Source organism: Prosopis cineraria, unplaced genomic scaffold, assembly GCF_029017545.1.
Source record: "Prosopis cineraria cultivar Desert tree isolate PC_DT_omini unplaced genomic scaffold, ASM2901754v1 PC2, whole genome shotgun sequence".
Taxonomy (NCBI): domain Eukaryota; kingdom Viridiplantae; phylum Streptophyta; class Magnoliopsida; order Fabales; family Fabaceae; genus Prosopis; species Prosopis cineraria.
Genome location: NW_026555333.1, coordinates 13,186,936 through 13,199,220, shown reverse-complemented (window position 1 = coordinate 13,199,220; position 12,285 = coordinate 13,186,936). Strand labels below are relative to the sequence as shown.

Here is a 12,285-nt window from a genome sequence, read left to right as displayed (position 1 = left end):
AAAGCCTGATCTTTTTAATTTTTTTAATCTTAAGAGATTAATTTTTATCTAGATCAAAGCAAACTGAGTTGTATCGAATCAAATCAAAAGAATTTTGTACAGCCCCTAATATACACATGGCCTATCCTCCCAGTAAATAATGTGGTTCTGCCGCTCCTTTAGAACATATGAACATGAGAACTTTTTTTTTTTGGTTGACCTGAATGAACACGTCAATCAATCGTTGTCACCCAAAAAATAATAATATTTATAATTTTTGGTTCCGCCATTCATTAATATTCCAACTGGAACTTTGTGCGTCCACGCGCAAATGCAAGTCCTCGTCCACGTTACATTCCTATACTGTCGGCTCATAAGACAAAGTCCTGGCAATTACCTGCATTCGATTTTTCTCCATTCGTGAATGAAACCAACCACAATAGACGATTGTTCAAAAAATTTATAATTTTTCTGGCATCATATATTTAATTAAATAACCATGTTAATGCTCAAAAATTACTCAATTTTACATATATGTATGCGTGAGTCATAAATATGCGTGTATGTTATGATACATGCACCGCAAGATTACAAATTATAATATGCTCCCTTCACTTTCTAATATAAAGCGTTTTTAACTATTTTACTAAAATTAAGAAATACCAGCTACCTTATTAAATATGTTTTAAAATATTTTTTTAACTTTATATCTATTAAAAGCAGGAAGAGGGGAATGCATAATAAACAATAAACCATAAAATTAAATTTATAACACGAATAAAATTAGATTATGATAATAAATAATCTTTCATACGCCTTGTATTAAGACTAAGTTTTTTAAAAAACTGCATTATAGTAGGTTGAAGTATTTTTTCTTTTGCGTGGAGTATCACAAGACTCTTGAACAGAAGATCTACCATCAACACTATTAAATTGCCAGACTTTAAATTCGAAACTTTTAATTAAGCTGATATAACTTTCTTATGGTTGACCCAAGCTTCCAATCTTATGTTTATGACTTCAATGGCCTAAACTATGGAGGACGAGGAGTGAGAAAGAGAAGGGTTGTAATTAAGACTGGAACTGAGTGAAATCCCTTTGGTTGCGGTAGCTTCCCACGCGGCATCGAAAGAGGAGAGCCTGCCAAGAAAAAACAAAAAGAAAAGGGGGGGGGGGGGGGGGGCCAGGTATTCACCACATGTCGCTTATATCTCCTTATATACATGTAAATTTGCAATCGTGAAAACTACATACATGTATCAACCTTCAGGTGAGTACTCTTTGCGCCTTCACCGACAGAAAAAAGATCACTGAATATTCAAACCTCCTTACTTTACAATCTGAAAGTCCCTATCATTTAGCTTCCATCTGCTGAACAAATCTCAAGCTCTGCCCACCAAAGTGGAGAAAGTCTTGGCACTGCTGCATCCGCTGTTATGTTTGTTATTTCTCTCAGCCTCGTACTAACATCTTTCATACTTGGTCTTTGCTTTGCATCAGGATGAACACAAGATTTGATCAATTCAGCAACGTGCTCTAGCTTCTCTTCTTGGAAAGAGGTTAGAGTTGGATCCACCATTTCTCTCAAGGGACGGTCTCCTTGTAAATAATCTGATGCCCAGTTTTCATGTGAGCTATTATCAACTGAATAAGGGACTCTGGATGTTACCATTTCAAATAGCACAACACCGAAGTCATAGACGTTGCTCGGTCGACTTGCTAATGGATCATCAGTGTGTTTTCTGCCCTTTGTCTTCGTCTCAGGTGATGCTGTTTCATATGAGAAACTCAAATCTGCGATTTTCCCAGCATAGTCCTCGGTGAGAAAGATGGAGGAAGAGTTCATATTGCTAAGGGTTACGGGAGGGTCCAGCTGGTGCATATATTGCAGGCAGTATGCCATGCCCATTGCAATTCTAAGTCTTGTAACCCAATCCAAGTGCTCAGCTTCTTTTACTGCAAGTACCAACATGTTCAGATTCATGAGCCATTTCCAGCACCAAAAGAATGACAGAAAGGCTTCTTATTCTAAGGAATTATTCTTGCATTTGAAAGAAAAATGGAAACATAGGAACAGGAACAGTGAACAAATAATACAACTTTCCAATACAATGAAAACTAAAATGCTTGATGAAATCTACAGTTAAGTCAATCTAAATTATGCTGTTGTGAGAGGCCATTCCCATATATTTTCTAGTCTATGCAAGTTTGACTAGAAAGATCAGTCTTTAATTCTAGGTTCAGAGGTTCTAGAATGCTGCATAATATTTTTAGAGATCCCCAATAGCCAATGGTTAAGATCTCTCTCCATGAATCTGAGCACTCCTTAGAATATGTAAATCAGTAACTAGCAAACATCATATCATTATAACAATGGATACACGTTTAGAAATGAACAAACTTGTCCCATCATGCTAGATAAGCAATTAAGAAAGACCAACAAACTGAAAATAGCAAGTTAAAAATTGAGATACTTTCAGACTATTTTCAGTGTAATAGAACCACTGAATTTATATGTACTCACTGTGTAAATGTTCAAATAGTGTTCCATTCGGCGCATATTCAAAAACCAGCATTCTGGCGAAAGGCTCCTCTTCCTCGCAATATCCAAGTAGATTGACAAAATTCTTGTGATTCACTTTTGATAACATATCAATCTGAAGCCAAAATTACATTAAGATTAAGAGTAAGCTAAATTTTAGAAGGCAGCAGATAATCAAATGACCTTGTTGAGCTTTTTAGTACGGTACCTTTTTCCTGAACTGTACTTCTAAAGTCTTTGACCAATCCTTCAATGATGTCACAGTAACAGAAGCTACAGCAATTTCAACTCCGCTAGATAAAGTCCCTTTGTACACTGTTCCAATTGGTGAAGTACCAATTACATTGCTAAAATCTTCACATGCTGCTACAAGCTCGGACCTTTTTAACTTTGGCACACCTAAAATTTTAAACCTCTGTCATGCATGCATAAAGGATAAGTATATATTTCACAGACAAAAATAGCCCAATATTAAGTTATATCAATGGGATATTTAAGGACCCAAGAAAATTAAAGTTGCTCCTTTTTTGTCTTTCTCATGTTGCAGGAATCCTGAATTTGTGTGCGCCGATGTTAACTGACAGTTTGGTTCTGATAAAATTACAAAAGAAATATTCAGATTTACCAGTTACGAATGCCTTCTGAAGCTGTCCACTTAGTCCAGTTGCCCAAGGTTTGACAGTAGCAACTTTGTCGGTTCTATAGACGCATATGCCAGCAATTAAAATAAGAAGAAATACACCACCACCTATGCCTCCAGCCAAAATTGCAACATAATTTTTTGGGGAACTTTTAGATCTTGCTTCAGGTATTTTTTGAGAAGGAGATGCAGCAGAAGAATTTCGATGAGGGGAAGTTTTATTTGATGTTACTGGTGGTACTGCCGAAGGAGTTGGGGATGTTGACGGAGGGTCAGGTAAAGGGGATGGAGATGGAGCAGGGGCAGGGCTATGAGAGGGACCAGCTTCACGATTTAAAGGATTTTTAATTTCCAGTAGTGTTCGCAGAACTCCACTATCTTGGCCAACAACATTCCTTTGAAAAGAAAAGGGATGAATTAGATTTGATAGTAAAAATTAGCCAAAATATGGAATTTAAAGGGAAAAAACAGCGCACCCCAGATTTTTGAAAAAACAGTAAACCCAAAGGAGACCTCTTTTCGGTGGATTGGTGGTGACATACCTTGGAATGGATCTGCTTGCACAAGATGGCAGTTTAGCTGCATTAGTTAGCTGGTTTTCATCCACTTGACTTTCAGAGAGCATCTTCAGTTCATTAATTTCGGGCGAGAACCCACCAAGAAGCTCATTGTTGTCCAGCAAACTGCAAGAAGAATTAAATCAATACCTAATCGCTGAAGTTTTTAAAAATTAAGTGAGATGTCTAAAGAGTATAACCCTACAGGATGGCTAGAGAGATATTACTCCCAAGATCTGCTGGCAGAGATCCGCTGAAGTTGTTGTATCCCAAATCCAAAACCTCCAACTCTTTCAATTTGGTAATTTCTTCTGGGATGATCCCATAGAATGAATTATTTCGCAGAATACTGCTAGCATATTCACAGCGATTTTATTAGGCAACAAAAAAAATTATATAAGTAATGGGTGAAAGTTATACACTTCCCAATGCATCCAAGTAGCAAGCATCTTACATGGACTTCATATGAGCAAGGTTCGCAAGCTCAGGTGCCAGAGTTCCTTCAAGGCAAAGATCTTTCAAATTCCTGGACAACAAAATCATTTCTTATAATTAGAACAACCCCAAGATTGAAAAGAAGGTCAAGGTAAAAATACTGAGTCAACTATATTAAGAAAGGCACATTTGCCATTGGAATGTAAGAAGTATCACGATATGATAAAATTGATCAATTATCATCAAAAGAACATGAACACTCGTCATATACACAGGATTTCTGTGCCATCAAACAGTTTTGGCAATAAATCATAGAAAATAAACCTAAGGGGGAAAAAACCCAATGTCATCTAACTGAAAGATCCAAACATAAAATGTGTTCCTCTTCCTTCATATTCTTAGAAAATAAAAAACGCCACTTACAAAACCACCACTCTTCCATCTACGCACTGAACTCCGAACCAATTGCACGGGTCAACTTCTCCTTCATCCATCCAATTTGACAAAGCACCAAGAGGGTCGCTCACTATCCTCTGCCTCAACTTCAAGAGCGCATTACCTGCCCAGAAATACCATATTCAGCTTCTCTGGGATGGCAACAACTGAATATAGGGAAGTACAGAATCTCAAACCCAAAATTCCTTACCTTCGTCATTTAAAGAGCAGCACAGACCCAAGCACTGGAAGAGCAACCAAACCACCAAAAAGGGGAAAAGCCCCCGATGATCCCCGAACTGACTGAAATTCCAGTTCCTTTTCATTATTGTTGCTAATCGAGGACGACTCGCACGGAAACAAAAGAACCCAGACTGAGTTTTGCAAGAAAAAGAAGATGAGCTGAGTTGAATCGCGAAGCCTTCCAGCGTCTCAAGGAATGGTTAGTTGAAAGGAAGACGGAGAAGCAAGAGAGGCGATGTCAAAACCAGGTTTCCAGCGCTTGCAAATTAGTTTAGATTCAGAAAGTTTTGAAAACGCGTAGGCTCAAAATGTTTATCAATTTTGTAGCAAAAGAAATACTACTATAAAATACGCCGCACAAGAAATTTACACTGCCATGGCAGGAAGGAAAATTGCTGACTTGGAAATTTAGAATTGTCCAAAGCAACGTTTGGAATAATTGACTCCATGTCATTTAGACTTTAAAAGATCGAATGTCATTTAGACTTTAAAAGATCGAATGAATGACAATAATCAAGTTCTCAACAAAATTTTTTAAAAAAATAAATTATAAATATCCATTTATATAGTTATAAATAAAAATCTTAATTACTATAAAAGTTATATTTAAATCTAAATATTTATCACAATTATTTAAATTGACACTTTTAATTTATTTTTATATTTTTTTAAAAGATCTCATTGTTGTTAATTCAATATTTTGGGAATTAATTGTTATTCCTTTAAATTTAAAACTCAAGTATATTTGACCTAAAAAAAAATAAACAAAAATATACCAATTCAATACAAAAAGAAATGCTAAAAAAAAAAAATAACCAAGTTGGGGTAAAAACTTGGTTCATAATTCATGAAATTGTATTTTTAAATTTTAAAACAGACGTGAGAAGTTTATTGATGATATTCATAGACTAACTTACCCATACTTTGTTTTAGCAAAAAAAATATATATATATATATTATTCTCAACTCATTACCAATGATTTAACTTTCAGATTGTTAAGAGATAATGGTAGAGGTGATATGAAATGAATGGATGATGGGACATGCAGAGGCTGGAAGTGTATTGTGTGGATGAGAGTGGGGTGATAGGAGCCAATGATCCGCCGGCGACTTGCTTTGCTTGACTTTGTAAAGGAGAAGGAAGTTGATGATGATGATTATATCAAAACAAGATGTCTGCTGTTTTGGACCTGGTAAAACGCCCCCCTTTTCTGCATTTTCGCACTTGCCTCGAAGTTTCCCTCTCTTGCTATGAAGCCTTTCCACATATTAATAATTCCATATCGTCACACTTTTTTGTTTGAGGTCTCGCGAAATTTTCTCACTGGCCCACACATCACTTGCCCTTTTAATTATCTTTGCTCGTCTCCATTTTTCTTTTTCTTTTTTCATTCTCATATGAAAAATAATTTTATTTAAAATATAATTAAATATTAAATGAAGGCACTTTTTTAAATGAAAATTACAACCTTGATTCTCGTGTTAGAAAAAACTAACCTTTTTCATTTTCAGTAGCTACAACCCATATTAGTTTTTGTTTCGTTTAATGGTGAAAGTCTATATAATTTCATTTAAACTCATACAAGTGATTATGAAGCTCGTCTGCACTGTTTGGATAATTTTTTAAAAATCTCGATCAATCATGATTTAGATTCTTTAACGAGCGTGAGCTACCAGGAGATGCTTTTGCATTTAAAAAATCACCATTAGATTTTTATTAAATTATATTTGGATATTAATAATTCTAGAAAATTGAACAGCTTTATAAAAATTATACCCTCTTTAAGTAATTATATATGTAAACATGATTTTGATTAACACAGTCCAAATAAAATTAACTTTCTCATAATCACTTAAGAAAAAACTATTCAAACGAAAATCATACTTTATCAAGACTACTTTTAATTAATATCATTTTTAAAAATCATGATTATCTATGATCTCGATAGTTCGATTTTATTAGACTCATCTTCCATATGCATAGGAAAATTGCATTGATCTCGTAAACTCGTCATGCGTGTGCATCGCATAGAAATTTTTTTAAGTTTTTGATAGAAGTAGTCATGTTCTACCAACCTTCTGGTAATAAAATAATAAATGAAAAGTGTAGTACTCATCAATATAAAATATAAATAGAATAATATAGCTCATATCAAGATTTTGTATAAACAGCACAGCTAATGTCAAGTTCCTTGCAAATGCATAGAATTCTCTCTAGATGAATTATTATGATAATTTTTTCATTAGTTTTATCGGGCTTGTAAACATATAAAATAATATGAAGGTTGGTATCAAAAAGTCTCTAACTTCCTAAAAAAGAAACTTGGAAAAAAATAAAAACTCTCTAAAAAGTGTAGAGAAAGAAATAAGCGCTGTAATTAGGGTTAAAAAAAAAATTGCGCCTGCAACAATTTCCCAACGATCTCATGCTGTTGGTAGAGTTTAGTTCACACGTGGCTAGCTAGAGTGCAATGGAATTTTAGAAGGATATTATGTATAGATACATTTTTCCGTTTGTTTGATTACACACGCTACAGTGTACGTTGATGATAAATGTGAATGTTGAATGATTGGTTGCCCAACTTGAATGGTTACGTGTTCATGGATCCTTCAAATGGGTCGGTGATAGAGGGTTTTAATTTGAGTAGGAGAACAGAAAGGTAAGATCTGAGTTAACCGATATAGTTTAGAAATTTTATTATAGCGGAAAGCAGCCCATGACTAAAAATTTATTAAATAACATTTGGATTGATTGATTTAAATTTAAATTTTAAATTTTAAATTTTAAATTTATATATTTAAAATTATTTGTTTGAGTAGTTTACAAATTTAAATGAAGAAAAGATGTAAATTATTATTTAAAATGAAAATAAAAATTAAAAATCACTACAAAAGAACAATTGATTGGCGGCTGAAATTTTTATTGTTAATTAATGAAAATTCTGCCGCTAAGCCGGTTGGCAACGAAATTAAGCACCGTAATTAATTTGTTAGTGATAAAATTTGCAATTAACGACATCACCTCAATAAATTAATATCACCTCATCGTCATATAATTTGTCATTATCACATCGAATATTGTTACTTTCAATTATTAATTGGTTAAGCTTGAACTTGCTGTCACATACTATCCAATATTTTTATGTCCACCTTATTGCCAGTTAAGTTTAAAGAAATATTCAATTTTAATTAATAAATTAAATATATAATATTTAATCACACATATATGTTAATATATATATATTAAACTTTACTTATTTTTTTAACATTACAATTTGTGAACTACGTAGTTTGAACTGTGCAGAGTATATTTATAAAATTAATATATATTAATTATAAAAATTTTAATATTAAATTAAATCCTTTAAATTAAATATAGGCCATATTAAAAATAAAAAGTTTATTAAAATTATTTTATAATTTTTATTTTAATAAATATAATATGTAATAATACTTAAAATATGAATTATTTAAATTAAAGTTTTGATGGTTTGAATTTCATCTCAAAAATCATTGAAATGAGTAGGGAAACCAATTCTTCATAAATGCAGGGACGATTTCAATCCTCCATCCCTCATCTATAAACTAAATTGGTGTTGAATTTCCTAACACGTAAAAAATAAAGAAGAATCGGTGATTGCTACTGTAACATAATTTCGGAGAAGATGTGGACAAATGTGACGCAGAGATTTAATTTAATTAATTAGATTGGAGAGTCGAAAGTCACGTTTAGAAGCCAAATTATCATTATCTAGCTTTTACAGATGAACCGTCCCTCACTCATCCTTATTTTGCGTTCAAAGCCTAAACTCTTTCAAGTCTTTTTTACCCCTTCCTCTTCTTGCTGGTTTTTTTAAAAAAAAAACAAAGAAAAACCTTTTATTTTTTTATTTTGACACTTTCAAGGTTCAGGTCATCCTAGTGCCAAAAAAAAAAATGCCATTTGAGTGCTCTTAATTCTTTAATATAAAGTAAGGGCAACTCACAATCTCACGTCCCATTTATTCTAACATTTCTTAAATTTGATGGGCCAGCAGTGGACCATATCTCTTGTATTTTCCCCATTATTGTTTATCAACTCACCTAAACTGTTAACCAAAAAAATAGTCGTATGAAAACAAATTACTAGTTCAAGAAGCATCAAATTGATTGAGTCGTGTCATTATATATACCACAAAACTCCTTACTAAAATATAATGATTTTTTAATGGTTTTTATGTATATTAAGGAAGTACAATTTATTTAATTCTGAATTTAAAAAATAAATGTAGATAATCACAATAAGCTAGACTTAGACAATTGCAATAATTCATTTTATAAAGCTCTAAAGTCCATCCCGGGGAACAGTGTGACTAATAAATTACAAGACCAAACAAGGTTCTCATCGTCAGAATTCATGAATGAGGCTACTGGCAAGTCAATTATAGAAGCAAACTCAGCACAGGCTGCACAGCAGAGCCGTGAGGAGCGAGGTTGGCCGTCACCATCAAACGAAACGATTATCGTTTGCCCCTTGCCACACGATGAAGCGATTCGTCTTACTCAACTTCGTGTCATGCATCCTTTTCATCTTTTCCTTCTGAAAATATAGATAGATGAAAAATATACATATCACACTCATTCAACAGTCAATACACAATAAAATAATTGAATGAATTAGAACAATAATTCTATGTAATATGCATAGCATATCTACATATACATGTGGTGAGAATTGATGGGGTAGAGTTATTTCACTGTCAATGTCAGTCAATATATGAATGCATGTCCTCTTGTTACCTGTAGTTGAAGACAAAGTGGCAGGCGGTCAGGTTGGTCCGCGAACGAATTAATTTGGTAACAAGAGACACGAATTACCGTGGCCATATTCTTTTGCAGGGCTTGTGGCTAAGAGACTGACCAGTATGCAAGCCACTCTGCGAGGATCCAATTTTTTGAAGCTGATAATAGAACCTGGGATGTCATATCACTCGTGCATTTGCAATACCTTTTGATTTGGATTAATGCACTATTCTCTTCTTTGATTCTTCAAGAACATGGTGTCTATAGCCAACCAAAATAAAATAATGTGTCTAATTTTTTTTCTTTATCTTCCTACTAACTAATGAGATGCTACATCCACAACTTTTCAGTCTGATATATACGACCGCATATTTCATATGCAAAACAATTTATTGAGGTGGTAAACTGGAACTTGAAGGAGTATATTTGCCAAATTCTTCACTTCATTCTTAGCTTATTGTTTCGAATCTGATCCAAGGATGAACGAAAAGTAAGTAAAAATATATGCTTCAAGAAAAACTGGAGCCAAAATGTTTAATAAATAGTTTGAAATAAACATCTTTTTTTAAAACTAAATTATTAAATTAATCAACAGTAAAATAAATAGGGGGAGGGCATTTCGATAAACTAATTAATAAACCCTCTTTTAACTTATTGGAGGATGGAAATACTATCCTAGAAATAGATAACATATATATATTTTTTTAATCACAGCAGACGTCTATCCAAATTTTATTAAAAAAGAAGGGAGCTATCATAACATATAGTATAAAAGCTATTTACTCAAACCAATAATGACTACATTGAACATTATTGCAATCTTCTAATTTAAATATTACCAAGGTATTTATTAGTTGTATTTCTAACTATGTAGCTTTTCCCCCCTCGAAAAAGTATTCTTCTATTGAGTGCAAATTCTATTCAATATACCATTAGACACTAAATAAAAACCTTTATTCTAATAAAAACTTGAATTTTAATTTATCATATTACGAGAGATTAGCTCATTCTGTTAAACTCAACTCTATTAATGTATATATTTGTTTTAAATTGGGTACATGGAATCAAAATGCCCAATACATGTATAGGCCTGCTCAAGATAGTAATTCTCAAACTGAGTACAAATTCTGCATCAGTGTTTTTTTAAGTATATAAAGAAAATAAAGAAAATGTTATGAAAAAAGACAAAGAGCAAAGAGATTTAAAATCTATGTAAAGAAAATAAACATCATACAGTCTCATTTCTCTGTTTTATTCACGAAATACACATCAAGAGTAACAAACAGTACAAACGCTAAACAACAAAACTAAACTCAACGCAAGATGAACAACTAGGGAAAAATTAAAAGACCCCTCAAGGAACCAAACAAAAAGCCAAGACCAACTAATACAAGCAACAAAAACCAGTCTACAAATTGAAGGTGCGTGCGGTGACTTTACTATTGAGAGTGAAAATGAAGGGAAGGGATCGATCTGGAGGTTTGCTTTTGATCAGGAGAAAACACTCCAGAATTCTCGTTCTTACTTGGGCTTTGCCTTATTTTGCACCCAAAAAAAAAAAAAATCACTCATTGATAAATACTATGAAAAAAAAAAGAAAAAATTATGTCAGATTATGAGGTCACCTTAAAGCATTGTCTCAGAGAATGAGAGAGTATTAATATAGTCCCAAAACTTGAAATTTTTTACAGTTAAGTCTGTAATAATTTTTTTAAAAAAATTGCAAATATTGATCTAAGAGTAATTCCAACTACAAATTGAAAGTTATACTTAAACTTTAAATATTTTATTTATATTTAAAACTACCGAATTTATGACCATCGAATTAATATTTACAAATAATTCTTGCAAAAAATTTGATGAAAACTTTACTATTGTAAATTCATTATTTTAATATTTTATTGTCATTCTCTCTTAGAAAATGACAACTAAGCCATTAGCTGGCTTGTTGTGAGCACAACCTTGGAGAGAGTTTTTTTTTTTTTTGGGTACAAAATGGGGCCTAACTTTGGAGAGAGTTTTAATATTCAGTTCCTATGAGCCCCGATCGGTTTGATCGCCCGTGAGAGCATTTTACATTTTGATAGGTACAATCATGAGCATTAGATCTATCCTTCAATTTTATTCCCTGCATGGTTTTTGACCAAAGAGTCTCGTGCATGCTGATCATGGGTAAGCAGCAAGATTGAAAATTTGAGGATTGGTTGAATTTTTGTTGGGGGTGGAGCGAAAGAACATGAGGGACGTCATCTGAATCTCATGGCATAAGATCAACATTGCGAGATGGGCGACCCTCGAAGGTAGAGGCCGCTTTTCCACGCATGTGAATCCTGGTGCATTCGACGCAGGATTTTGCTTTTGCTTTTGTTTTGTTTTGTTTTGTTTTTTTTTTTTTTTGGTTTAACCCAAGTTCTACGAAGGATTAGGGAATGGAACGCATGCCTATTTGGTGAGGTTGGCCAAACAGCACAACTAACTGAAATTTGTAAGTAGCTAGCCAGCCTCCACAATACTAACAGGAGAGGAAAAGAAAAGATAAATTGAGAAATACAAAAAGATGCTATGCAATTTCTCTTATTTTATTTTAGAGACAACTTAATTAATGTTTAACATCTCTCCATGCATAATTATATTTATCAGCAATTTGGGCCATTGTTAACTTTAAAAAACAG

At 33.1% G+C, this 12,285-nt stretch overlaps 1 protein-coding gene across 1 annotated transcript; it reads right to left on the bottom strand.

Moving 5' to 3' along the window:
- Nucleotides 1-1,169: 1,169 nt before the first annotated feature.
- On the bottom strand, nucleotides 1,170-5,191 carry LOC129304083 (probable inactive receptor-like protein kinase At3g56050). The gene is made up of 9 exons (XM_054943720.1): nucleotides 4,800-5,191; nucleotides 4,577-4,712; nucleotides 4,173-4,244; nucleotides 3,924-4,067; nucleotides 3,704-3,844; nucleotides 3,147-3,556; nucleotides 2,730-2,920; nucleotides 2,504-2,636; nucleotides 1,170-1,935 (listed from the first exon to the last, which is right to left on the bottom strand). The coding sequence occupies exons 1-9, from the start codon at nucleotides 4,912-4,914 to the stop codon at nucleotides 1,337-1,339; spliced, it is 1,941 nt and encodes a 646-aa protein (XP_054799695.1). The 5' UTR covers nucleotides 4,915-5,191; the 3' UTR covers nucleotides 1,170-1,336.
- Between the last annotated feature and the right edge of the window lie 7,094 nt (nucleotides 5,192-12,285).

Coding starts and splice junctions, on each gene's coding strand:
- LOC129304083 (XM_054943720.1), bottom strand. CDS start 4,914: ATGAAAAGGAACTGGAATTTCAGTCAGTTCGGGGATCATCGGGGGCTT. Junction 4,713..4,799: donor CTGCTCTTTAAATGACGAAG/GTAAGGAATTTT, acceptor ATTTCTGGGCAG/GTAATGCGCTCTTGAAGTTG. Junction 4,245..4,576: donor GATGGAAGAGTGGTGGTTTT/GTAAGTGGCGTT, acceptor TTTGTTGTCCAG/GAATTTGAAAGATCTTTGCC.